At 34.0% G+C, this 24,587-nt stretch overlaps 1 protein-coding gene and 1 long non-coding RNA gene across 3 annotated transcripts; one reads left to right on the plus strand and one right to left on the minus strand.

Annotated features, from left to right (window-relative positions):
- Nucleotides 1-988: 988 nt before the first annotated feature.
- On the plus strand, nucleotides 989-4,124 carry LOC126698321 (uncharacterized). The gene is made up of 3 exons (XR_007646427.1): nucleotides 989-1,134; nucleotides 2,927-3,008; nucleotides 3,799-4,124. It is a non-coding gene; the product is annotated as an uncharacterized LOC126698321 (long non-coding RNA).
- Nucleotides 4,125-11,754: 7,630 nt separating this feature from the next.
- Nucleotides 11,755-19,147, minus strand: LOC126698322 (uncharacterized). 2 transcript variants are annotated; one of them, XM_050395467.1, is made up of 7 exons: nucleotides 18,572-19,145; nucleotides 17,317-17,369; nucleotides 15,629-15,721; nucleotides 15,319-15,542; nucleotides 14,503-14,569; nucleotides 13,754-13,864; nucleotides 11,755-11,933 (listed from the first exon to the last, which is right to left on the minus strand). In XM_050395467.1, exons 1-7 carry the CDS (start codon nucleotides 19,011-19,013, stop codon nucleotides 11,907-11,909), a joined length of 1,017 nt encoding a protein of 338 aa, XP_050251424.1. In that variant the 5' UTR covers nucleotides 19,014-19,145; the 3' UTR covers nucleotides 11,755-11,906. The 2 variants fall into 2 exon arrangements, with proteins under 2 accessions (XP_050251424.1, XP_050251426.1); XM_050395469.1 differs by lacking the exon at nucleotides 15,629-15,721 and having other exon boundaries at nucleotides 18,572-19,147.
- Nucleotides 19,148-24,587: the final 5,440 nt, after the last annotated feature.

Below are 24,587 nucleotides of genomic sequence, written 5' to 3' on the forward strand. Positions count from 1 at the left end.
CCACATTAATGCGGCTGGAAAAGTAGTTCCTTGGCATTTAATGCGGCAGTTGTGATTGCCCCCCTTCCTGAACGTCATGCACTATTCCTTCGTATTGGGTGACTTTTCGCCATGTATAGGGTGCGAATCGGACGCTCACTTGGCGAGTCCGAGGAGGTACTCCTCCTCGGATGCCCCTAAGCAGGCCCGGCCCAACATGGTTAGGATGGGATATCCTATGCCCATGCTTTTTCTTCTTGTCGTGGTTGGGCTTGGTGCATGTACTAAGGCCCAACATCGGCTGACGGATTTTACCCCCACAGAACCAGTTTATTTAAATTTTTCTGACACTATTATTAAACAAAAATCCCTTATATGATTCTCAAAAAAAAAAAAAAAAAAAAAAAAATCCTTTATATCATCCTTTGAGTATTCCACTTTATATTTCATAAATATTATAGTAGGTTATGAGTTGTGTCTACTTCTTTCTTTTTCTTCAAACTTTAATTACTTAAAAAGAAAAAAAAAAGTGTGGTAGTCTAGGATTGGCGGAACATGAAGTGGGATCAAGAAATTTTATTCCTTCTTATCATTATTTGATATAGTAATTTTTTTTTTTCTTTTTCAAATAATAAGTTTCTTTAAAAATATTACAATTACAACCAAAACAGTAAGACAACTAAACGATGCTCTGCATGATGCACGACTACATTCCTAAGAGAGATTCTGTAGCATTCTCCGCCTTTAAAATCTTACTCTATTATAACTCTTTGTATCATTGATAATTATTGTGTCATTAGAATTTTTTCTCCTATTATTTTGACCGTCAAATCTATATATATATATATATAAAACCGAAACCTTTGCTAGCACCACAATTTTCCACATCAGCATAACACAACATTTAAAAATAAAAAATAGAATTAAAAAACTTTTTTTTTAACCCGATACTTATCTTTAAAAAACCTTTTTTTTTTAACCCTATACTTAACTTTAAAAATAAACAAAACTCAATACACACAAACGCAAACTCAGCACGCAGGTTTGCTCCTCTCTTCACGCTGCCCCTCATTCCTTTCTCAGAGCATCCCTCTTCTCTCAGTCTGGCTCTATCTGTTCATAGCCTATGCTGCCTCAAGTCTTGACCTCTAATTGGTACGTTTTTGTACTCCTATTTGGCTTAAGTCTTGACCTCTAATTGGTACGTTTTTTTAATCCTATTTGGTTCATAGCCTTTGCTGGCTCAAGTCTTGACCTCTAATTTGTTTCTCTCTTTTCATAGTCAAGTCAAGGTATTTTATAGATTACGAAAATTACAAAAAAGATTGCTTAGAGTTTTGGATCTTACGGAATAACTAATTTTTTGCTCCAATTTTGTTTTAGGCCTTTTTGTTCTGTTAGGGTTTTTCGGCAATTTAATTTTGATTCGTACTACAATATTCAAATAAAGTTCTCAGAAAACTATCCTTATTATCTGAATCAGATCAGGTGCTGTGTTTATAGCTTTTAAATTGCGTCTTTAATAGCACTGGAATCTTACTGTGTTAGTCTTGACTGTTTCACTTAACTTGAATTGTGTATTGCGTTGCTTTAAATACAAATTTTGTATTTGTAGAACCAAATCTGTATTGGGTCTTTGTTTTTAAATGGTTTACCACATTCTGTTTACAACTAAACTATGTATTGTTGTTTTTTGGTTTTACAATTTTTGATATATTTTGAGATTCCCCCCTTCTAACTCTTCTGCTTTCTAGAAATTTTTTTTTTGGAGAAACTTCTGCTTTCTAGAATGGTAGACAACAATGCTGATAAAATGTGTATAGTGAAGAAGTTTTTTGAAAACTGTAATGGAAAAGGGGCAATTGCAATATATTGGAAACATGATCTAATTTAAAAAGGAAGAAAAATAAAAACAGCACTACCTTACAAGCTGGGATACTAAAAGGGATACTAAAAGATGTTAATCTACCCTCAAATTACATGGCAGATATATACAACATCATCTGAATGTGTAGAATTTGTATTATAAAAACGGAGTCAGAACCACGATCTAAAAAATTTCATAGCAAACATCAACTGCCAATTAAAACAGCTGATAAATATTCAATACGATCTTAAACATATAGGCATTTTTCTAAACTATGTGTCAGACTTACAATCTGCAGATTCTCTTAACCACTTTTTAAACTTGAGTTACCTCTGAAACTTTGATATACTTTTTTACTTAAGTTTTCAAAACTTCCAACTTTTTTATTAAGGTGAAACTGTGGAAACTTCAAAGTTGAACCATACAGCCTGCAGAGCTGTCTGATACTAAATATGCTTCTTTTGGGGGTTAATAAAAGAGCTTTCCTGTTAGCTGCATTGTTTAGACAAGAAACTAATAGGCCCAGGCAAGCCTGATAAGAACTGGGAAAATAGTTCTTTACAATCAGTTATGATGGTTGTGTGTTAAGGGATGTGTCAATGAGTGTAAAAGTTAGAATTTTTGATATATTCATTAGGTTTTGTAGAGATAGTTGACCTTTGAGTGAGGGATGGACTCACTAAGAAGCTGGAATAACCTACTGTAGATGGGTGGGATACTGGGATGTCATTTCAAATTCTGAGGCATTTTGATTTTTCTTCCAGTTACTTTATTGATTTTTTTCCTGGCTTTGAGAGACCCCATTCCTTCCCTTTCCTTTACTCAAATGTCATTATCTTTAGCATCTATATCTAGCATAGCAAAGTTGGATTATTTACCTCTATATTGTACATGTCCACAAGATACTATGCCCTCTGATGTAGACCTCTCTCTGTTACTGTGAAGGTTCCTTTGAAACTTCAATATTCAATAGTGTGCAAATAATGGGCCTGAATGGAATGGTCTTTTTACCACAAATATAAGTTTGTATGTAGACAATTGTACTTTTTTTTTTTTCCTAATGAATCCCGTGTATTGCAGGAGAGTATAAATTATCGTCAACAAGTGGAACAAGAGTTTATATTGATTTGGACATTCCTGAGACTACTAAATTCAAAGATCAGTAAGTGCTTTGTTTTGGATTCACATTTTTAATTTATTTATAGTCTCTACAATACTGCTTAAAGCATCAATGCAAGCCGTATTGTGAAAACTGATGCATGGCACCATGTTTGGTGGGTAATAGGTCTGCAACCACAAATGGCCACATCTGATTGAAATAGTAGGTTTACTCATAGGATTACACTTTCTCAAACATAGTCAGCAAGCAAAAAAATTATAAAGTCCCCACCAAACTAAATGATTGGTTTAATAATTTTTTCCTCACATCGAGTAAAGAATATAAATGATTAATAATATATTTTTGATCACTAATTTTAGTTTTGGATTAAAATAATAGATCTATGTGTTAGCCCAAACATCATGAGAAACTTTATATTATAAGGTGTTAGTTCTGGACTTTGTGATAGATCTATGTATTGTAAAAAGAGGTGACTCTCATAGTTGATCCTCCCATGATACATACATATATTGCCTTTATCATGCAATTCATTTATGTGCAAAGCTCATGTTTCATGTTTTCTTACAATATCCCCTTATGCTTTATTTATCCAACTAAGAAATCCTATGATCTCTGAACCTTTACTTCAGAAACTCAGAGCAAACATATTTCCATAACCTTTAACTTTCTGCTTTCTTTAGTTACCTATTGTAATGTTTCCCTTTAACTTTTTATTTTATTTTATTTTTTTAATATAGATATTTAAAAAAGTGACAAAATTACCCTTTTGAAAGGTCATAATACTATACCATGTCTATAATACTATGTCTAATATCTTTATGTAATATAATAGGCTTGTGGAAAATAACCAACCAATAGTACAAATGCCAAAGCAATTTAAACCACAAGTGACAATTCAAGAAGAGATGAACATCAACAGAAGTAACACAAGCAACCAAATGATTCTGTGGTGTATATGTCATTTGAGAGTGGTGCAACAGTGTCACACGAGTAAATGACTAAGCTATTTGTGTCATTTTTTTAATCTAGAAAAATGTATATTTTGTTATTATTTGATGGCTGTTACAATTCTAATGTCACATTATTTGGAGGTTCATCTTAATTTTTAATTAAAAAAATTGTTAGCATTCCCGTGCATCGCACGGGTTAGCGACTAGTTTCATTAAAGAGCGAGGACACATCTTTTTCTTGTATATGATCACATGTCTCCTTTGATGTGCACGCCTTGCGGCCTCTATTTTCTAATTGTTTTTTTCCCCCTAGGATACTCTACTCAAATTATTAGAGGATTTTTTCTTTATTTCAAAGAACCAATTTGGGACCTACCAATATCTCCTTTTAAACCATTTTTATTTCTTCTACATGATGTTTGCAAAGCTAAATGAAGTACATTTTTGAAGACTAATGATTGTGATCTTGTGGACGAACAACTCAACACTTTTTCCTCTAGTTTTTGTTAAGAATTTTCACAAACGCAATATTAGCAAAGTTAGATGATCATATATATCTACATCAACTATTTGAAAGCAACATAATATATTGGAATTTAACATACCTCTAAAAAAGGGAATCCAAAATATAGCATGACAAATTATGGAAAATTTCTTTCTCCACACAAAGAAAAAAAAAAAAAATATATATATATATATATATATATATATATGCGTAGGGGAATATACCTATGTTATGTAGAACTCTCATTTGATGGAGAAAGCCATTTCATTTCAAAAACAAGGAAATTAGGAGTATAAGAATCCAAAAGGTTGGAAAAGGAAGACGAACAATCGAATGACAATTATTTGATGTTAAGTCCATTCTATAATTCTTTCTCAAAAAAAAAAAAAAAGTCCATTCTATAATTGAGAGAGAAAATGAGGAGGTGACTGCATCATCTAACTCCTTAGTTTGCTTTCTTGGATTTACAAGTCAATTATTAGTTTGCTTTCTTTACGTTAGAGCATCAACTAACACCTTTTGCTCTTGATATTATCTGAATTTGTGTGTTTATCATCTATATATATCATGCTATGTGGTTCCATAAATTTCCATAAATTTTATTAAAATTTATGGAATAAGGAAATAAAAATATTTGTAGTTGAATACAAATAAATATTAAAACATTAAATAAAACATTAAATCTTTGCTTAGATAGATAACTAAATTTAGGTGGAAGGCTAATTGAACACTTTCATTTAAATTTTTTCTTAGGTGGAAGGTTATAGAGTGTTACATTGTGGTAATTAGAAGATGATGAGCTAGAAGGCTAAATGAAAGAGTTTAAAAATGAGCCACATGGCGATACCTCACACTCTCACACATATGATTTTTGCTTGATATGTGACCGATTAAGGAATATATAGGAAATTTGATACACAAAATGATGTGATTCCACCATGTGAAAAGATAACCTTATTTGATTCCTCAAGGAATACCCCCACACTTACAAATAAAATTTACCAATAAAATGGATGAACAACGATTAAATAGCAAAACAATAAGAAATATTGAAGTTCAAACTAACCTAACGCCAATCTTAAAAAATGGGAAAAATTACACTGGTTTCCCTTAAGGTTTTTTATAATTATGTTCATTGTTCCTCTAGTTTGGAATAAAACATTCACATCCCTTATAATGCAAAATATTTACATTGACCTCTACTTCTTCTAGACCCAAAAAAAGGTTTATAAAAAATTTTGAATTTTGAATTTTACCCTCCATGTAAACTATCATCCACACCTCCACTAATAAGATATTCCGGGTTTTTTTAAAGCTTTTTTTTAAAGGATTTTTTATAGCCTTTTTTGAATCATGAAAAGTCAGCGTAAATAATTTGCATTTTAAGGAAGGTGAGTGTCTTATTCCAAATGAAAAAGAGGTACATACAATAATAGAAAACCTTAAGAGAAATCAATGCAATTTACTCTAAAAAAAATGGAAAATTATTAAATACTCAGGAAGTATTATAAATATGTACTTTCCTCTCTCACGTGTATTGTAGGTCTCACCCTTAATTTAATTAGTAGAGTTTATAATAATTATATAAAAGAAGGGAATATGCATTTATGATATCCGAAAGTAATCTATAATTACTTTAAAAAAATTAATCTTAGTAATTAATAAAAAATAAATATGTGATATCGACATAAGTAGCATTGAACAACCTATAATCTTCAAATTAATAAAATAAAAAATAAAAAATTTCAATTCAAACCCTCACTACTCGAAATTGGTACCCTAGACGTACAACAATTAATATTCGATTTGAAGAAAGATGTAGGAGTGTAGGAGATCCAAAAGAACAAATTATCAAATATATAACCAAATGCCAATAAATGCTTTTAAACATTTAAACTGTGCAAAATACGGTGGTGGAATATTTTGGGGGGGGGGGGGGGGGGGGGGGGGTGGGTGTGGGGTGGAGAACTTACTTGAAATTAGCATTACACTTGAACATTTTCTTCAGAAGAATTGTAACCTTCGAGAGCTTACAAGAGGAAGAGGAGTTTACAATTGAAGATGATAAAGTATTACAAACAGGGAGGATTGCAAATGATAAAATTATCTTGATGTTTGTTTCTTCTGTTTTTCCCACACTTAAACATGAGTATGAGTGGCCTTAATAGAGTTGAAGTCTCCTCATCCAGAAGTCAAGAGTCTACTTTTTATTCTTTTGAAGGGGTCTACTTAAAGTCTTAAAGTAGAAAGGCTGTTGAAAGGTTTTTATTCTTTTGAAGGGGTGTCTAGTCTGCTTGAAGTGGAAAGGCATTTATAGCTAATGCATTTTTACAAGGACCAGCAAAAACGATCAATTTCGGAACCTTTCCAAGCTGTTACCTTCAACATCTTCCACCAACTTTCCCAAGCAATAAGCCAAGAGCAATCTTTCCACTGCTTGTTTAGGGTCTGTTTGGTAAGAGGTTTTTAATAACGTTGTTATTGTTTTGTGAAAATATATGTAAGTGAAAAAAATGTAAAAATACATGTAATATTGTTTAAATAATGAAAACAATTGTTGTTTAAACAACAATAACAAACACCCTCTAACATTCTGTACCAGCGTACCATCCCAATAACCTGTTGGGTATGACTTAAACTTTTTTCTTCTTTTGTTTTGTTTTGTTTTTTTTTTTTTTTTTTTTTTTCACTGAGATTTTCTCCACTCGCATATCTCCTTTTATTTTAGGTTAAATTATAAATTTAATACAAAGGTGTAAAAATTTTTGTTTATTTTAGCATAAGAACCTACTTTTTTTTTTTAATTTTAATTTTACATATTCATTTTTTCAAAATACCTCACATCAAATTATTTATTTTACACTACATTATATTAAAATATCAATTTTTTTTTTCATTTTAAAAATTTTTTTTTTCTTCACATATGACAATCATCATCCACTTTCTTCCTCTATCTTTGAGATACGTAAAGAAATAATAAAAAAACTAAATGTAGAGTTAATAGGATCGGTGTAAATTTGCACACTGTAATAAATTTACAAATTTATATAGATATTTTTGGAGTTTGAATATGTAAAATTGATACTTTTTCTATTTTGCATTGTTTGATGTAAATGTTTTAACTTCGGCTAAAATTCAATTCATTCTGCAATGCCCGAGGGAACTCTAATGTACCAAGTTGAAGCTGAAGCCCAAAGATGAAGATTGATTTGAGCCAATTTCCAGTCTTAGTATGCACTGCTCAAGCACAAGGAGCAACACCAACCACTTGAAGGTTATGGCGTTATGCTATGGACTCACAAATTTCCACGGCAGCAGACTCATCAAAACGAACCTCCTAACGCAAGCTTTTCTGTGACTTGATGATGCTCTCATTCCATTGCAAAATTTCTTGAATATCTGAACACTCCACCTTCGTTTTGAAGACATTTTCTTTAGTTTACACAAGATTTTTTTTTTATTCATCCGTGCCACACACATGCATAACATTGGTTGTAATATAAAGATAACGAGAGATCCAGTCAATTAAATTGTCCACATGAACAATCATTTGTGGCAAAGATCCTCCCATACCTCTCACTAGTGATCTCCACAAGAGCATGATCCATTATAGAAATGATGAAATTGGTTAGAATCTCTAGCAAGTCGCAACAATCTCCCTTCATTCTTAACAATCAGGATACGGATTCCTGAGGTGTGATAATGAGCCCAAGAGTAATGGTCAGTTTCTCACTGTGATTAAGAACCATTTCTTCCTTGATGTGATCATTCACATTTTGCATAACCATGCTTGTGTCTGGCACATTTTGCATAACCATACTTCTTATCATTCTTCCACAGTGCTGACTCGTAAATGAAAGCATCTCCAAACCCCATTAGCCCTCATTCTTCATATTTTGCAGAGTAAATTTTCTTCTTATCATTCTTCCACAGTGCTTACTCGTATTTCTTGCTGTCAAAAGAAAGCAACTCACCCAAGGTTTCTATATAAAGCCATTCATGTCACCTAAGTGCAATAATTGGATGTATATTCTAATTGTTGAGAAGTCAACATCAATCATTGTGATACATGCGTGCCATATATAAGAACCTTTCACAATTTTAAACATTTGTCGAAATCAATGAAAACGCAATATTATCAAACACAAACGCAACAATTTTTCCTATAATACTAAGATAAGGAGAGTATATATATACAGTGCGAATACTAATATAGATGATACAGTGGTTCAACCTAACAGTTTATATGAAAAACCCTTATTAGGGCAACCTTCACTATATCAAGTTAATTGTATTACAATGTACCAAATGTAGGGTATTTATAAGTGGTTAAACAATATCGATTAAGCATACACTAGCCCATGGTTACTAGACATGTAGTACAAGTAGAATACTTTACTTAGATTGTGCTTGATATGCTTAACCAATACAATTAAAATTAAGGATGGGAGGCTGTCAAATTGTTATGTACTTAATTCTGCAAACCTTGATGCCTACTTGCTTAGAAAAATGGATTTTCATTAAATTTTTCGTGGCTGTTTAACGTGTGCAGTGTTTACTATATGTGCGTTGGATGGAACAAAAGATTATTGCTCTATTTCATCATTTCAATTAAGGATAATGCTTTGGTGAAGAATACTTGTGAGAGGTATGGTGGGAATTTTGCCAACAATTATTGTTCATGTGGACAATCTAAATTGAATGAATCTCTCGTTATCTTTATATTACAACTAAAATTATACATGTGCATGCACGGATGCTTGCTGAATGCTAATAATGGACACTCTGTCCACAAAATAATTAATTCATGTCATTATAAATTATAAATTACTAGTCGCTTATCCATGCTATGCACGAGAACTTACCTATTTGTGAGATAGATTAAAATAATTTTATAAAAAATTTAAGAAACTATGTCATTGCATGAGTTGCTCTTGTATGACTTTAATTTGTGTTATAATTTGATGAAAAAGCCTTTGCTTGAACGTGCAATAGCTTACAAAAAATTTGTTAGACAATTTTAGATACTACAAAAAAATAACTCAAAAATTCAGATATTAAAACTTCTGAAAAACCAAAAAATATTAAAGCCTTTGCTGGAAAGTGCAATAGCTTACAAAAAATTTGTTAGACAATTTTAGATACTACAAAAAAATAACTCAAAAATTCAGATATTAAAACTTCTGAAAAACCAAAAAATATTAAAGAATTAGATGATTCATTGCTTAGAAATTATTGAAACAAAACAAAATATATATGACTAAACAATAGAGAAATATAAGAGAAAGATGGGTTACATTTAAAAGAATAATTTCAATTATTGCAAACTTTTTTATCTTGTAAAAAACGGCTAAAGAGAGTTTGGTGGTTCATGTATGAAAATTACTTTTTAAAAAATACATGAAAAACCATAATTTTTTTTTTTTAACAAAGTAGGAGAAGAAAATAACATAAGAAGAGTTCATACCTTTACTTGGCTTAAAAAAAATATATATTGGGGTTTGTTTTACTTTTATAGTGTTCATAATTAACCTAGCAAATTCGAGATAAATTATCAATGTTTGAATTTGAGTTTAAGTTGGACTTGTTAGAGAGATAGAGTTTCATTTATTGTTAAGTTTGAATTAAACAAAAATAATTTTGTTACAAAAAAATTATAATGATGAGATTGAGTTTAAGTTTAAGTTGGACTTGTTAGAGAGATGGAGTTTCACTTTTTGTTAAGTATGGACTAAGCAAAAATAATTTTATTTAAATAAAATGATAATTGTGGAAAATAGTTGCTTTTTAAATATATATATATATATATATATATATATATATATATAAAGCAATAAGTTTTACTGGTGCAAACTCTAAACAACAAAAACAATCACAGGCGCAAAATCAAACCTACGTATTTCAAATATCCAACATGTTCACCAAAACCAAATGGAGTAACAAAAGAATTAAAAAAACGTAGGTTAAAAAAATAATAATAATGCAAATGACAAAAAAAAAGTACCAAGCTTAAGATGCGAGAGTTGAGGCAAAGAGTAATTCAATACCATAGCATCTAAAACAATTAAGGGTTTGTTTAGATACCGTTTATTTTACTGAAAATCAAAAACTTATTGCTGAAAATACTATAGTAAAATATTTTTTAAATGGCAAAATACTATTCACTCTGTGCCGTGGGTCTGCATTTTTCTTCATTTGTTTGCAACAGTTTTGTGGGTCCCATGCTTAAAACGCATGAACATTGCCTAATGCTGCAAAATGCGTTACCTAAACACATGCTAAATTAAACCATGAAAAAAGAATACCATATGTACTATATGGTTTGCATGGAGCCATGCATGATCTTTGAGCATGTTAGCAATAGCCAGCCATACCAACTTCATTCTATGTCTAATTCTATTAGCAGTGGCAAAAGTAAAAGCTAAAAATAAAAATCCTAAATAAAAATCTTTCAATTATCATGGCTCTTCATTCTTTTTCAGTTTGTACATTGTTGTTATATATATATATATATATATATATATATATATATATTATTTATTTATTTATAGTTGTAGGACAGTGGATAATTTGTTGGGTTGTAATCAGTTTTCAATTCTACTTTGATTAACCTATTGGTTTCCAACTATTTTTAGGCAAAGTATGAGAATAATTTTTGGTTTCCAACACTCTTTAGGCAATGTATGGGGTAAATAAAAATAAAAATAATTTTGTTTTAAAAAATAATAATGATGTGGTAAGTTCTGAAAAAGGTAAACAAAAATAATTTATTTAAATACATTTTATTTAAATATTATGCTAACGTTAAAAATTGTGAGAACTTTAAAGGTTTCAATTTCATATATATATATATATATATATATGGACTAGCCTCTCACGTGCATGCTCAGAAGTTTTAAAGGTTAATAAATTATATCTATTATAATTTAGAAATATATATATTTTTTATTTTTTAAACAAGTAAAAAGAATAAATTTTAGAGATAAGTAGTAAATGTAATTTCTTTTTTGAATAAGAAGGGATTGGAAAAAAAATCCTAAATTTTAGGAGTTTTTTTTTTTTTTTTTTTTTTTGAATTCAAAATGAATTTGTTATTTGACATTTATGACTATTTCTAAATGAAGTTATCCTTTATTAATAGAGGTATTTTTGAACTATATAAAAGTCCAGTTAAAAGAGGAAAATCATCTTATATATAGTATAAATATAGATAATGTCGGAATTTTGGTCCATTGTTTATCCAACACAAAAGAGAACGTTTAAAAGAGGAAATGAACGAGAAAATTGATGAGAAATAAACTATAACCACGCTTTTTTTTTTTTTTTTTTAAAAAAGCATTTTATAGATGATATATATAATAAATCAAAAGTTCCTATTTGATTTGATTAAGTAACGTACTACAATTTACAAGACAGATGCATCTGTTAAAGTTTACAATTTCAATTGTTATCCAATAAATTGGGCAAAACCATTTTCTTCTTGTTCTACTCATCAATATCCTTTACGGCATCCTGCATCATAAGCATTAGAATAGAAAAGAGTCAGCATTGTGGAAGAATGATAAGTAGTATAAAAATTGACTAACTTCAGAATTTAAAATCGTTGGCAAGTGAAGCCATTCAAGTAATCCCACATCCTTACATACATCATTTAGACAAAATTATAAGAGCCCCATCTCCAAATTCTCACCCATATTTAACCTTAAAAAATCTTTTTTTTTTTTTTTTTTGTTTTACCTACCTAACTACCTACCTTTTAAATTAAGTAACTTAACAAAATGACAAACTCTGCCATTTATCTATTTGATGGGCTAATGGGGTTTTTGATAGTATGGGTTTGGTTGGCATTGGAGATAGAGCAACATTGGAGCTCAGGGCTGGCTAGCTTGGGTTAGATTGTTGGTTTGGGTATATCCGAGAGGCATGTGTTTGTTGGAGATAGGAATAAGAAAGCCAGAGAAAAATACCATGGGTTAAATTTAGCTCTCTAAGAGTCTAAAAGCAGTGTATTATTGACGGAAAATATAATATAATTCCTTGGAGAGCTACAGTGGCTTTCTGGATTTAGAGAGCCACTGTAGCAGTTGGATTTTCTACAAAGCCTCAAGTGAGGTATGTAGAAAATGAAGAGGAAGAGCCTCAAGCATGGCTGTTGAAGATGCTGTAACGCCACACTAACTCAACCAAAATTTTGCCTCATTTCCAATTCTGGAGTCAGCAACATGAAGGTACCACCCATTATGCCACTACTTAATTAAGAGATAGTGAGACTATGAATTTTAGCCATGAGATAAGGGTCATTAGCATGATGGCTTGGGCACTTAAAATTCACTAGTTTTAGGCTGCGTTTGAATTGACTTCAAACTGATTCCGGAAATGATTTTCCGGAAAATTGGGTGTTTGGTTGTTACTTCAAATTCGGTCAAACCGAAAAGCATTTCCAGTTGACCGAAAATGAGAGCCAAAACAACGGAAAATCATTTCCGTTTTCATTTTCACTTCAAATGATTTCCGGCCTTGGAAAATAGAAGAGAGAGAGAGAGAAAGAGCAAGAAGATCGCCGACGTCGAAGCAAGAAGATCGCATCGGAGCAAGACAATCGCACCGCTTGGATCGTTCAAACCCACCCTTGTCGAACCCAGTCACCGATCATCGTGATCGTCTCACCATTTCCGGACCACGCACAAAGAGAGAGACAGAGAGAGTAGAGAGATCGTCGCACCGCGAACCCACTCGCACCGACGAACCCCGACGAACCCACTCACACCGACGAACCCCAACGAACCCACTCGCACCGACGAACCCACTCGCACCGATTCGTTCTCGTTCTCATTTGAAATTTTTGTAATAAAATTTGTTTGTGATTTTGATTTTTTACTTTCTCTCTTTGATCTCTGATTTTGTTGTTGTTGTTGTGGTGGCGTGGGTGGTGGTGCTTTGGTGGTTTTCCTATTGTGTGGTGGTGGGTTTTGTGGAGGTGGTGGTGGAAAATAGCATTTTCAGAGTGTTACCAAACACATGAAATTATTTTCTAGAAAAATTTTCATAATACAACCAAACACTTGAAAATATTTTCCTTTCCGGAAAATAGCGTTTCCGGAAAATAAATATTTTCTGGAAAATATTTTACATGAACCAAATGCAGCCTTAGACACACATAATTTGCCAATGTGTTTGGCAATAAAGTTGTCTTATAAAAGTAAATAAATAAAGTTGCTTAGTTTTTTACACTGATATTAACCCTATTGGCAAAATGAGGGATTAGGACAGTAACCTTAAACATAATAGGTTACAAGAAAGAAATACTTTGCAAATTGCAATAGAGACATTACCTTAGCAAGCTGTGTCACATAAGCTGCAGCAATTGCTGTGACCAATAGTCCTAGACCAAGTGTCAATAGCTGACCATTTCCTCCAGGTAAACCAATCTCAGATTCTTCTTGCTGAAACATCACCAGATAGGGGGGAAAAATTCAATAGGCAGACAATCAAATTGAATCTAATGACAAATCATCCTCATTAGTAGAAGGTCGTGATCTAAAAGAATAGAAAATAAATTCAAGCACCAAAATTGGAAAATAATGAATGACTGATAACTTTGTGTATCAAAAGCCTAATACCAAACCAATTAACCCATCAAATGCCTTCAATCAATCTCAAAAGGCAATCAGTTTTAGTTAAAAATTGGTTGTTTAGACTGTGGCCATGCATTTCAAAGCTTCTACTGTGTGAAAGGCTCACACTTCTTAAAAACACACCTTCTGGTTTACCAACCCATTCTTTTATCTCATTTCACTATGATGCTAATAGGTTGAAGAAGTTAGAGCAGGATTTGTCCAAAGTTTTAAATGGTTGGATAAAGTATGACTGTTAGAGCGTGCACACACGCGCGCACAGTGCACACACACGTGCACGCACACACACACACACACACTCACTTCTGGAGGTTATTAGGATGAGTCTTCATGGACACATATGTTTACTTTTTAAGTAAAAAAGAACAGAGACAAAATGTAATATTCAAACAATTGGCACAATTACATATAAAGTTTGCAGCAAGAGGAACCAATTAAAAACTCACAATAATTGCCCGCCCAAATGCACCAGCACTCACATAAGCCCATGTTCCTGGAAGCATCCCCAACCAACTGCACACAAAATATTGTTGAAATTTGAATTAGAAAGCAGAAGATTGCAAGGGTTTTACAAAATCATATGAAACTTATATTGTCATTTATAAGTGATTAAAAGTTTTAAAAGTAAGTTCCCAAACATAATGTTAGCTTACAAACGTGTTGTCACACTACACATTCCCAATAGTGAGATTTTGGCAAGTGCATTATTGACTAATGTATGCCACTGCTTCAACAGAACTTAACTAAAGAGTTAATAGATTATCTTTATAGTATTACAAATTCTCTCCAGTTTTGGCTAGGTTACACACCAAATTTCCACATTTTTACCATAATCACAATCTGATTTGATAATTTTACTCCTTCTACATTTTGAACAGGCAAAAATGAAAAAATATTCAATTCAAATCTTGTTACTAATATTACTTGAAAGCAATTAGGAATGACAACTGGAGCCATGATCAAGCCAACAGTGACTAAGCCATGCATTACATAGACACATTTTTGCATTTTTACATTTTTTTTTTTTTTTTTTGCTAGTATAAATTAGTCAAAACAACATCTTGACCAATTGAAGCTAAAAGGTTAAATGATTTATAAGTTTTAAGTCAAATCATCTTGGGGAACTCAGATGCCCATAAAAATGGCAAACGATTTCCTATTAGAAAAACATCCAAAAAATGTCACCAAAAAGTGAAGCAAAAACATTTACAATAGACCAAAAACCATTAACCATGAGCAAATAGAATCAACAAGAAGCAAACCTTCCCAATACGTATGGTACAAACTTCACGGATGTCAATCCATATAGATAATTTCCCAAAGAAAATGGAAGTAAAGGGCTTAAACGAAGTAGGGTAACAACTCTGAAGCCATTTTCTCCAATTGCTTTGTCAATTGCTAGAAATTTTTTGTTTCCTTCGACCAGTTTAAGAATCCGCTCTCGAGCAAAGTATCTAGCAATTAAAAAGGCTGCACTTGCTGCCACCTGAAACAGGTTACTGATTTAGAAAACAAAGCTTAAGTAGATATTGTCATTTTGATCTTTCTAACTTGCAAAAGAAATTGACTCACTGTTCCACTGATGGAGACAATGATAGTGCCGATAAGAGAACCAAAAAGAAGACCAGCTGACATGGTCAAAGGAATGGCTGGAATCGCAAGTATCTAGGAAAATAGCTATTCAAAGTCAGTATTAGCAGCTAACATATATATACATAGGAACACATGTATGTGTGTGTATAGCTTTGGAAATTGTTGGAACATGTTACAGCACCAATGTGAATGAGAATGCACAAGTTCGGGATAATGGCCCAAGGAAAACATTGGATTTCAGTCAAACATTGTCCTTAAATTTTTTTAAAAATAAATATTTTGATAAGTTATGCACACACCCAATGAGCCTTGAATGCACAATGTCACATTCCACTTTACTCTTATAAGGGGAGAAGATGCATTGGCAATATCACCCTTGAGTTTAGAGAACATGTAGACATCATGAAACTCTCAGTTTATGATGTGGAAAATAAAAATGCCTACCTATTTTACTTTACAGACAAACATTACATTGCATTGACATTTACTAGCACGCAGATCTTGTGATAGGACAAACAAAGGAATTTGTATACGTGTGCTTGTGGCAGGTTACAGGTTAGGAAAATTTGTGGATCTTTAGAATTATGGAGGAAAAGGTCATGGATTTGTGTTAGGTATTAAAAGGTGCTTTGATGAGTTATTTGATGGCTACTTGGTAGAAGAAAGTATGTGAGGTTTTAGGGTTTTGATAGGCAATAGAAAAGGCTTGATTTTGGTTTGTAAGGAAGAATAAAAAGAGAGAATTTAATGGTGTTTGACAGCTGTATTAACAATACCCAGGAACGGTACCATCAGAAAGAGAGGAAGAAAAGATAGAAGGGAAAGGGAGAAAGTAAAACATGAAGGCGAACATGCCTCAATGCTCAAAACACTCAATATTTTTCTTTTAACCAACTTCATCTCTCTTTGGAGTAAATTGAACACCACATATGTTTAAAGACTCTTTCTTGTACTACTAGTATTATTAGCACTCCTAGTTTAACTAGTAAACTAAAAACCTAAAAAACTAACTTGGACATAAAGAAAATGATACCTAAGATGATACTAAGGATCTCCTATAGACCCAACTAAACTACCAGAATACCTTTAGTTTGCAGTGTTTGCAGAAATGACAATTTTGACACTTCATACAAAATTGACCATAACTTATTAAATTAGAAAACCTAACACCCGGACACATATAACTAGACCTTTAAAGCCACACAGCTTCACATATGGACCCCATAAAAAAATTCTTGAATCGGTGAATTCTCTAAGTAGTAATTTTTTTTTTTGATAGGTAATCAAAGATTTATTTCATAAAAAGGACATCATGTTCATGATGGTGAACAGTTAGACCTTAAACTAATCTTCTACGGTTGCATCACATCTAGACTGCATATTTTTCACAGATATTACAATTTTACCACCGGCTAGAAAATTGACCATAACTTAATTAAGTTAAAAAACCTAACATTCAGACACATATAACTAGACCGTCAAAACCACAAAACTCCACATGTGGACCCCATAAAATAAGTCTTGAATTGGTGAATTTATCAAAAAGTAATAAATTAAACTTCTACGGTTGCATCACAACTAGACTATATTTTTTATCCATATTAAGGCTGAAATGTATTGCTGAAAATAAAATGCACTATACTCAAGAAAGTGTTCCAGGTGCATACTTCCAGTCCTGCATAAACCGCTACAAATAAAGCATATCCAGCTGGGCCATAACCTGTTCAATGAAAGAAGTTTATAAGATTAAGCTGAGAGTGAATTCTTTTATTATGATGAGCTAAACGCTATATTGCTCTCTAGATATACTCTGAAAATGCTGCTAGCATGGGCTAGGAAGAAACACAATTTAGGAGTTCAATGGCATCATAAATCAGGAAAGCAGTTGCTCCAATTCATAGAGCAGGCCCTATCATCAAGATAAAGCAAGCACTTTCATTTTAAAAATAACTCCAACCAAATTCATACATGCAAAATTATATCCAATTTACACAAGATAAAACTACAACTTCAAAATTAGATTGCATGATTAGCACATGATTATAGATCACAGTATTATCACAACAAAAATATGGAAAAAGGTGTCTCAGCAGGTATGTAAGGCATGCAATAGGATGCACCAGCAGTATTAGAATGAAGTCAAGTGCTTCACATGTGAAAGCTTCCCATTTTGCGAAGTTGGCACCTGTTTCTGTAGGGTAATTCCACACTTTCTCCCTCTTCAAAGGACAAGTGCCCCATACAATGGAGGGAAAACATACACATCAGACTAGAGCTGGTTCCAAAGCTAACAGATGAAGTTAAGCAAAAGTGTGTCCCATTATAGAGCTTATTGGCAAGAAATTAAATTAAACATTCAGGGGATTCCCTTCCATTTGATATTTGACAACCTTGCAACTTGAAACTTATGCATCACAAACATGAACCATCTTTGAGAGACTGCACTTCCACAGCCAATAAGAAGGTATTATCTAGTTATGATAACCAACAGGATTAGATAGTGTTTTGAACATATAGGATCCTAAATAGGTCTTGAATTACAAAAAAAAAAAAAAGCCATTGATATTCTTATACAAGAAAAAAAAAATCCAATCCAAATTGACATAACAACATCAAAAGGGAATAGTATCGAATTCTAATTCCAATCAATTGAATCCACACAAGTTCTCAACAGAGTGGCAACATTCAGAGAATCCCAAATCAATGATACTAACAGGAATCAACAAAATCCAATCCAAATGGGCAACAACATTAAAAGGGTATAGTATAGAATTCTAATTCAATCAATGGAATCCACACAAGTCCTCAAAAGAGTGGCAACATTCAGAGAATCCCATATCAATGATACCAACGGAAATCAACAAAATCCAATGCCGAATTGACAAAACACCTCAAAAAGGTACAAAATTTTCACAGAATTACCTTCGATGAAAGTAGAAAATTGAGTCAAGTAGGCATTAATCTGGTCCTTGTAGACATACCCAACAGTGGCAAAGCCACCAACTACACCCACCAGCAAAACACCAGCCAAGATGGTACCTTTAATTGCAGTGTCACCTTCCAACTCCAACTCACCACCCTTTTCACCATCTCCTCCTCTCTTATCACCACCACCTCCACCACCACCAGCACCGCCTCCACTACCTTCTTCTTCACTCCTTGGATTGCTAAAGAACCACCTGAGACTCTGTGGGGCAGTGCTAGGGGCAGTACTTCTATTCTGCTTCTTGGTCTGCTTTAGAGAAGAGCAAGGTGTGAGGAAGTGAAACCGCTTGTTGGGTCTGAAGCTGAAGAGAAATGTGGAGCTGAAGAGACATGGTGGTGGTGAAGGTTGTGGTGGCCTGAGAGTGAGGAGGGTGCGCATTTTAAGGATTGGGTGTGGTGTAGGATAAGGGGGCTTCTAGTTCTGGGAGGTGTTGAGGAAGTGCCATCTATTGATGAGAATTTGGGGAGTGTTTGTGTTTTTGTTCGACAGTTTGGGTTGGTTTGGATTTTGGATGAGTGACTGGGAATGGTTGATGAGAGGAAAAATTATTTTTGTTACGGTTAGATGTATGGAATTTTCGTGCTTTTTACACACGTGTAGCCGTTTGAGCCAGTCAAAAAATAAAAATGAAGTTGAAAGAATAGAAAAAGAAAAGTCTTTGGGTTCTGCTGCGGTGCAGGAAGTGCCAAGTTTGTGCCTTATTACCTTTGGATCGGAGTCAACACTCAAGAGTATGTGTATAACAATACTTATATATACAAAAAAAATTTCACTATTTCAATAATTGAGGTAGTGAGTTGTAATTGGTACTAAGGCTCTGTTTGGTTTCCGTAAAATATTTTCCGGCTGGAAATGCTATTTTCGGGAAAGGAAAATATTTTCAAGTATTTGGTTGCATTATGAAAATTGTTCTAGAAAATATTTTCATGTGTTTGGTAACATTTTGAAAAATGCTATTTTCCACTACCACCCACACAAAACCGACCACCACACAACAGGAAAACCACCAAAACACCACCACCCACACCACCACAACAACAACAGAAATCAAAATCACACAGAAATCAAAATCACAGAGAGAGAGAGAGAGAGAGAGAGATCGGTTCGTGGATTTCCGACGAAGTCGAAGGCTCTAGGTCGTCGGCGAAGTCGAAGGCTTGTGGGTCGAAGGCTCTGGGTCGAAGATCAGTGGGTTGAAGGCTCTGGCTCTAGGTAGAAGGCTCTGGGTTCATGGCGTGATCTGGGCTCTGGGTTCGCCGGCGAAGTTGAAGATTGGTTCGTGGGTTCGTGGCGCGAAGGCTCTGGGTCGCCGGCGATGGGTTCTCTCTTCTTCCTCTCTCTCTCTCTCTCTCTCTCTCTCTCTCTCTCTCTCTCTCTCTCTCTCTCTCTCTCTCTCTCTCTCTCTCTCTCTCTCTCTCTGTTTTTCGGAAAATGAGATTTGAAGGTAAAATAAAAACGGAAATGATTTTACACCCCAACATATGGTCAACTGAAAAGCATTTTCAGAAAATTTATTTTCCATACCCAATCAAACACCCGCATTTACGGAAAAACATTTCCGGAAGTGATTTGAAGCCAAAACAAACACAGTCTAAGTCAAAATGATGTTAATAGTAATTTTATGTAAAATGATGATCTACCACCTAAAATGTTGCAAAATTTGTTGTCTACAATTAGTAGATGGTAAAATTTGTTATGCCTACAATTAGTGAATAGGTATATGATATACTTCCTAATTACAGGGATGAACTTGATAAAATCTCTCTCATATATTTATATACATGGGTAAATTGCACCAATTGCCTTCCTTGAGTTTTCAAGAAATATATTAGAATTCTCTTTTATTATATAAAATGACATTTTATTTTATCTTTTGAAATTTTATTATTATGTAATTGGTGACTAAGCATAACTTTGAGATTATTTTGGTTGAGAATTTAATTTTAAGTATAAACTCTTTAAATTTATTTGGTCATAAGAGGTTACTTGCTGTATAAAATAATAAATCAAAATATCAAGGGATAGAATGTCATTTATAAAAATAAGGGGTTGACCTTTCGCCCAACTTTGAAGAAGGACTATATACGAGATGTGACTTGATGATAGAAGTTTTTGTCCTAGTATCCAAAGAGGAGTGGTTTAAGCGATAGTTCTAGTAAAGTCTATGTAGTACATGTGGTATTACTCATCGCCGTCAAGTGGCGTGAGATCGATGAGTCTACACTAGAGACTCTCTTTTTTAATTAGAGAAAAAAAAAAAAAAAAAAAAAACTTTGAAGGAGGTTATTGCAATTTTCCCCATAAATATATATATACATATATATACATATATCCTAGTTAGAATTCATTGTAAAAAAAAGAAAAAAAAAAAGAAAAAAGAAACAATACATCACAAATATGAGTTAAACCCGCTACCATAGTACCATTTTCCATCGGTTGCTAAATTGAACCCATGTCACATGAGGATTTGATATGATGCTATAGTTTAGCGTAATTACAATTGTGTCGGATCTAAATCCATCACACAAAACCCCTTTTGAGTCTCTTTTGTGTGCCTTTTTCGAATGGAAAGAGACAAGAAAAGAATAAAGGAGGAGGGTAGAGTGAAAAATAACTAAAATTGACTAAATTTTATTACTATATTTCGGTCACCTTCTCCTCTCATCTCCTCGCCATCCCTTCCAAACATAACCTTAGTCATGCAAGGGCACGACTCCAACATTCTCATATCTACTGAATTCCAAGGTCCAGATGCTCCGGAGTCCAGACCATCTCTGCATGTAAGCATAGGCTGGGTAGCTAATTGCCTAATTGTCCTGGCATTACTTTGAAGAATCTGCATGGCTTTCAGAGTTTAGGGTGCTTTAATTTTCAATGCTTCATCAGCTTGTTTACTAATCTGCCTTGTTTACCTCCAACAACTTCGCCTTTGTAAATTGTAATCTAAAACTAATGCTCGCCCTCCACACTAGCTGCCTCCAAATTGTTAGACATGGTAACATGTCAGATCCGAATATAATTGTTAGAGATATATATTAAACATATATTAGCCCAATGTAATAGACCCAAACCCTAGACTAGCAAACCCAGTCCTACTTGTACTAGTAGTCTAGGGTTTAGTCGCCTATATATACTCATGTTAGGGTTCATTGTAACACATGAGGTTATTGTACTACATTCTTATACAATAAAGATGTAGCCCTTAAGGGATTCCTCTATGGATGTAGGCCGACAAGGCTAAACCACGTAACCCTTGTGTTCTCAATGTTCCTATTCTATGCTTCCCCTTCCGCATCTACTCTAGCATACACAACATGGTCTAACACTTCACGTTGCTAATATAATACTAATATTTAACATGGTATCAGAGCCAAACTTCGTTCTTGGCATCAAACAAACATCTCTACACAGCAAAGAAGATTCACACATGCATATCACCATCTAAAGTCACACATATTTCTTTGCTGGATCTAGACTCCACGGCATCTTGCAGCCACCATGGCTCTGTGCTTTGTCAAAATCCAACAAACTCAAGCAAACCCGTGACATCAATCTCAGATCTGTGCAAATCCAAGCTAAGCCTGATGAAACCAACCACACAGACGTTCCTCACGGCCTCCAGCGAGAAAAACCTAGAAGTCCGGTCTCCACTGAACACTGCACGTGCCACCACGCGCTAGCCCAGTTTCTACCGACTTCTCCACATGCCGTCGTTGATTTCACAGGGTTAGATCCTCCTATGGTTACACGCGCCGCCATGACAACCTCGTAGCTTGCCGATCTGCCAAACCACCAAAGTCCGAGCATCAATCTCCCTCACACGCGCTTGCACGCGCCGGTGGAATAGTCACACGCGCCGAAGAGCTACTGCTGATGTCATCTGACGTCACTGATCCACATCAGCATGCCACACACGCCCTAGTCCACGTCATCAGCCACGTCAGCAGTGTCGCCTCGTCAGCACCATGTCACCTAACTGACTGATTGACCTGGCCGACCCGACCCGGACCACCCGGATCTGACCCGTGAGCATTGACTGTTGACTTGACCAGGATCCGTTGACTTTGACTTTTTGCATTGACCTTTGACCAAAAGTCAAAATTTCCGAAAGGGCCTATCTTGCTCAGTTTTTCGTGTAGATTCCGATTTTGGGTTCCGTTTCTACATTTGAGACTCCGAAATCGGTCAACTGGCACATTCTTCATTATGTGATTTCTTCAAAAGGCATTCTTCACGGCATCTCCAAGTGATCTTCTCATGCTTATCCAACCTCAAGCCTTCATCGAGCTTCTGCCTTGAGTTTGTGGGAGGGTGTTAGAGATATATATTAAACATATATTAGCCCAATGTAATAGGCCTAAGCCCAATCCTACTTGTACTAGTAGTCTAGGGTTTAGTCGCCTATATATACTCATGTTAGGGTTCATTGTAACACAGGAGATTATTGTACTACACTCTTAAACAATAAAGATGTAGCCCTTAAGGGATTCCTCCGTGGATGTAGACCGGCAAGGCTGAACCACGTAACCCTCGTGTTCTCGATGTTCCTATTCTATGCTTCCCCTTCCGCATCCACTCTAGCATACAGAACATGGTATAACACTTCACGTTGCTAATATAATACTAATATTTAACAATAATCAAACCCAACCCTAGTCCATCAAGCCTTTAAAGCCCATTCCAAGAGGGATCGGGTCAACCCACTTATCCACCATTTTAGCACCCCCTAGACAATGTCCAATTTAAGCCCAATGGTCAACCCAACCCCACCATACCCAAAGCCCAAATCTAATTTCCTAAGACCAAATGGACCAACTCAAAAGTCCTACTCCTAATAATCTAGTCCATCGACAATGTAGCATTTTAAGGGCTTGGATATCATGGTCACTAATGAGGAGGACCGGAACACTAGAGAAGGTGCCGCACTTTTTTCGTTCACTTCAAACTTCAAAGCCTCAAAGATTTGAAATTGCATTGGTGGAGACTTGAAGAAGATCTACTCCCTCACGTAGCTGCTCTGACTCATTTAGCACGTCTTTCACCTACTAATGCCCATGTTGGGAATCAGCTATGTTTCAGTAAAGGCTTTCCTGAGGATTCATAATTTTCCTCGTTTATCCTAAGGGCTGGCTTAGTAGTTTTTGAGGTTTTATAATATTCATGAGATCCTATTTTGAAACTTCTTGTCAGCATCTTGGGGTCACTCTCGCCAACATCTTAAGGTCACTTCCATAAGATTCCTCCCTGTAATAACTTGATGTATAAGGGATGGAGGAACTATATACACTTGAGAGAGTAGTTAGATACTCGAAAAGGTTTGAATACCTTTATTTGTCAAAATATATATATATATATATATATATATTTGCTTGTTTGAATGACATAATAATAGAAAAAGGGGTGATGCCCAATATGAAATCAGTATATATTGACAGCTGTATGGAGTTAATGACAATGCCTAAGGGCATTGAATACCTTAAAATCTTCAACAACTAGATTTGGAATCAGTCTCCATAGAACTTCAAAATTACATTGAAGGAGAAGGAAGTTTGGATTCTCCAAAGTTGCACTACATCTGGTAGTAATTCAAAATGCTTCATGAAGGTAGTAGCTTCTCAATCCTATTAGTTTTTCTTTTTCTTTTATCTTTAAGTGAATGGTTATTGCATTCATTTTTATCTTTATCTTAATAAAAAAAAAAAAAAAACTTTGCATCATTAAAAGCTATTAACTAACAAATTTACTTATATCTACAACATGCTTAATTTATGTTATTAGCATTGTCTTCTTAAAGATTGTTGGATTGAAAAGAATGAATAGTTACAACTAATCTTCTGTTTTTGTAAAGGCTTAAGTTTTGGATGTAATGATTTGTGACATGATAAATAAGTGTGATAATGCTGGGACAAAAGCTCAAAGCTAATTGACTAATTGAATTAAAAAGAATGAATA

This window comes from Quercus robur, chromosome 9 (genome assembly GCF_932294415.1).
Source record: "Quercus robur chromosome 9, dhQueRobu3.1, whole genome shotgun sequence".
Lineage (NCBI taxonomy): Eukaryota > Viridiplantae > Streptophyta > Magnoliopsida > Fagales > Fagaceae > Quercus > Quercus robur.

Excerpts from the sequence above, each read along its gene's own strand:
- LOC126698322 (XM_050395467.1), bottom strand. The coding sequence starts at position 19,013 with ATGCGCACCCTCCTCACTCTCAGGCCACCACAACCTTCACCACCACCA. Across the intron at positions 15,543-15,628 it reads TTGTCTCCATCAGTGGAACA|GTGGCAGCAAGTGCAGCCTT; the intron begins GTGAGTCAATTT and ends AACCTGTTTCAG. Across the intron at positions 13,865-14,502 it reads CATTTGGGCGGGCAATTATT|CAAGAAGAATCTGAGATTGG; the intron begins GTGAGTTTTTAA and ends GTGATGTTTCAG.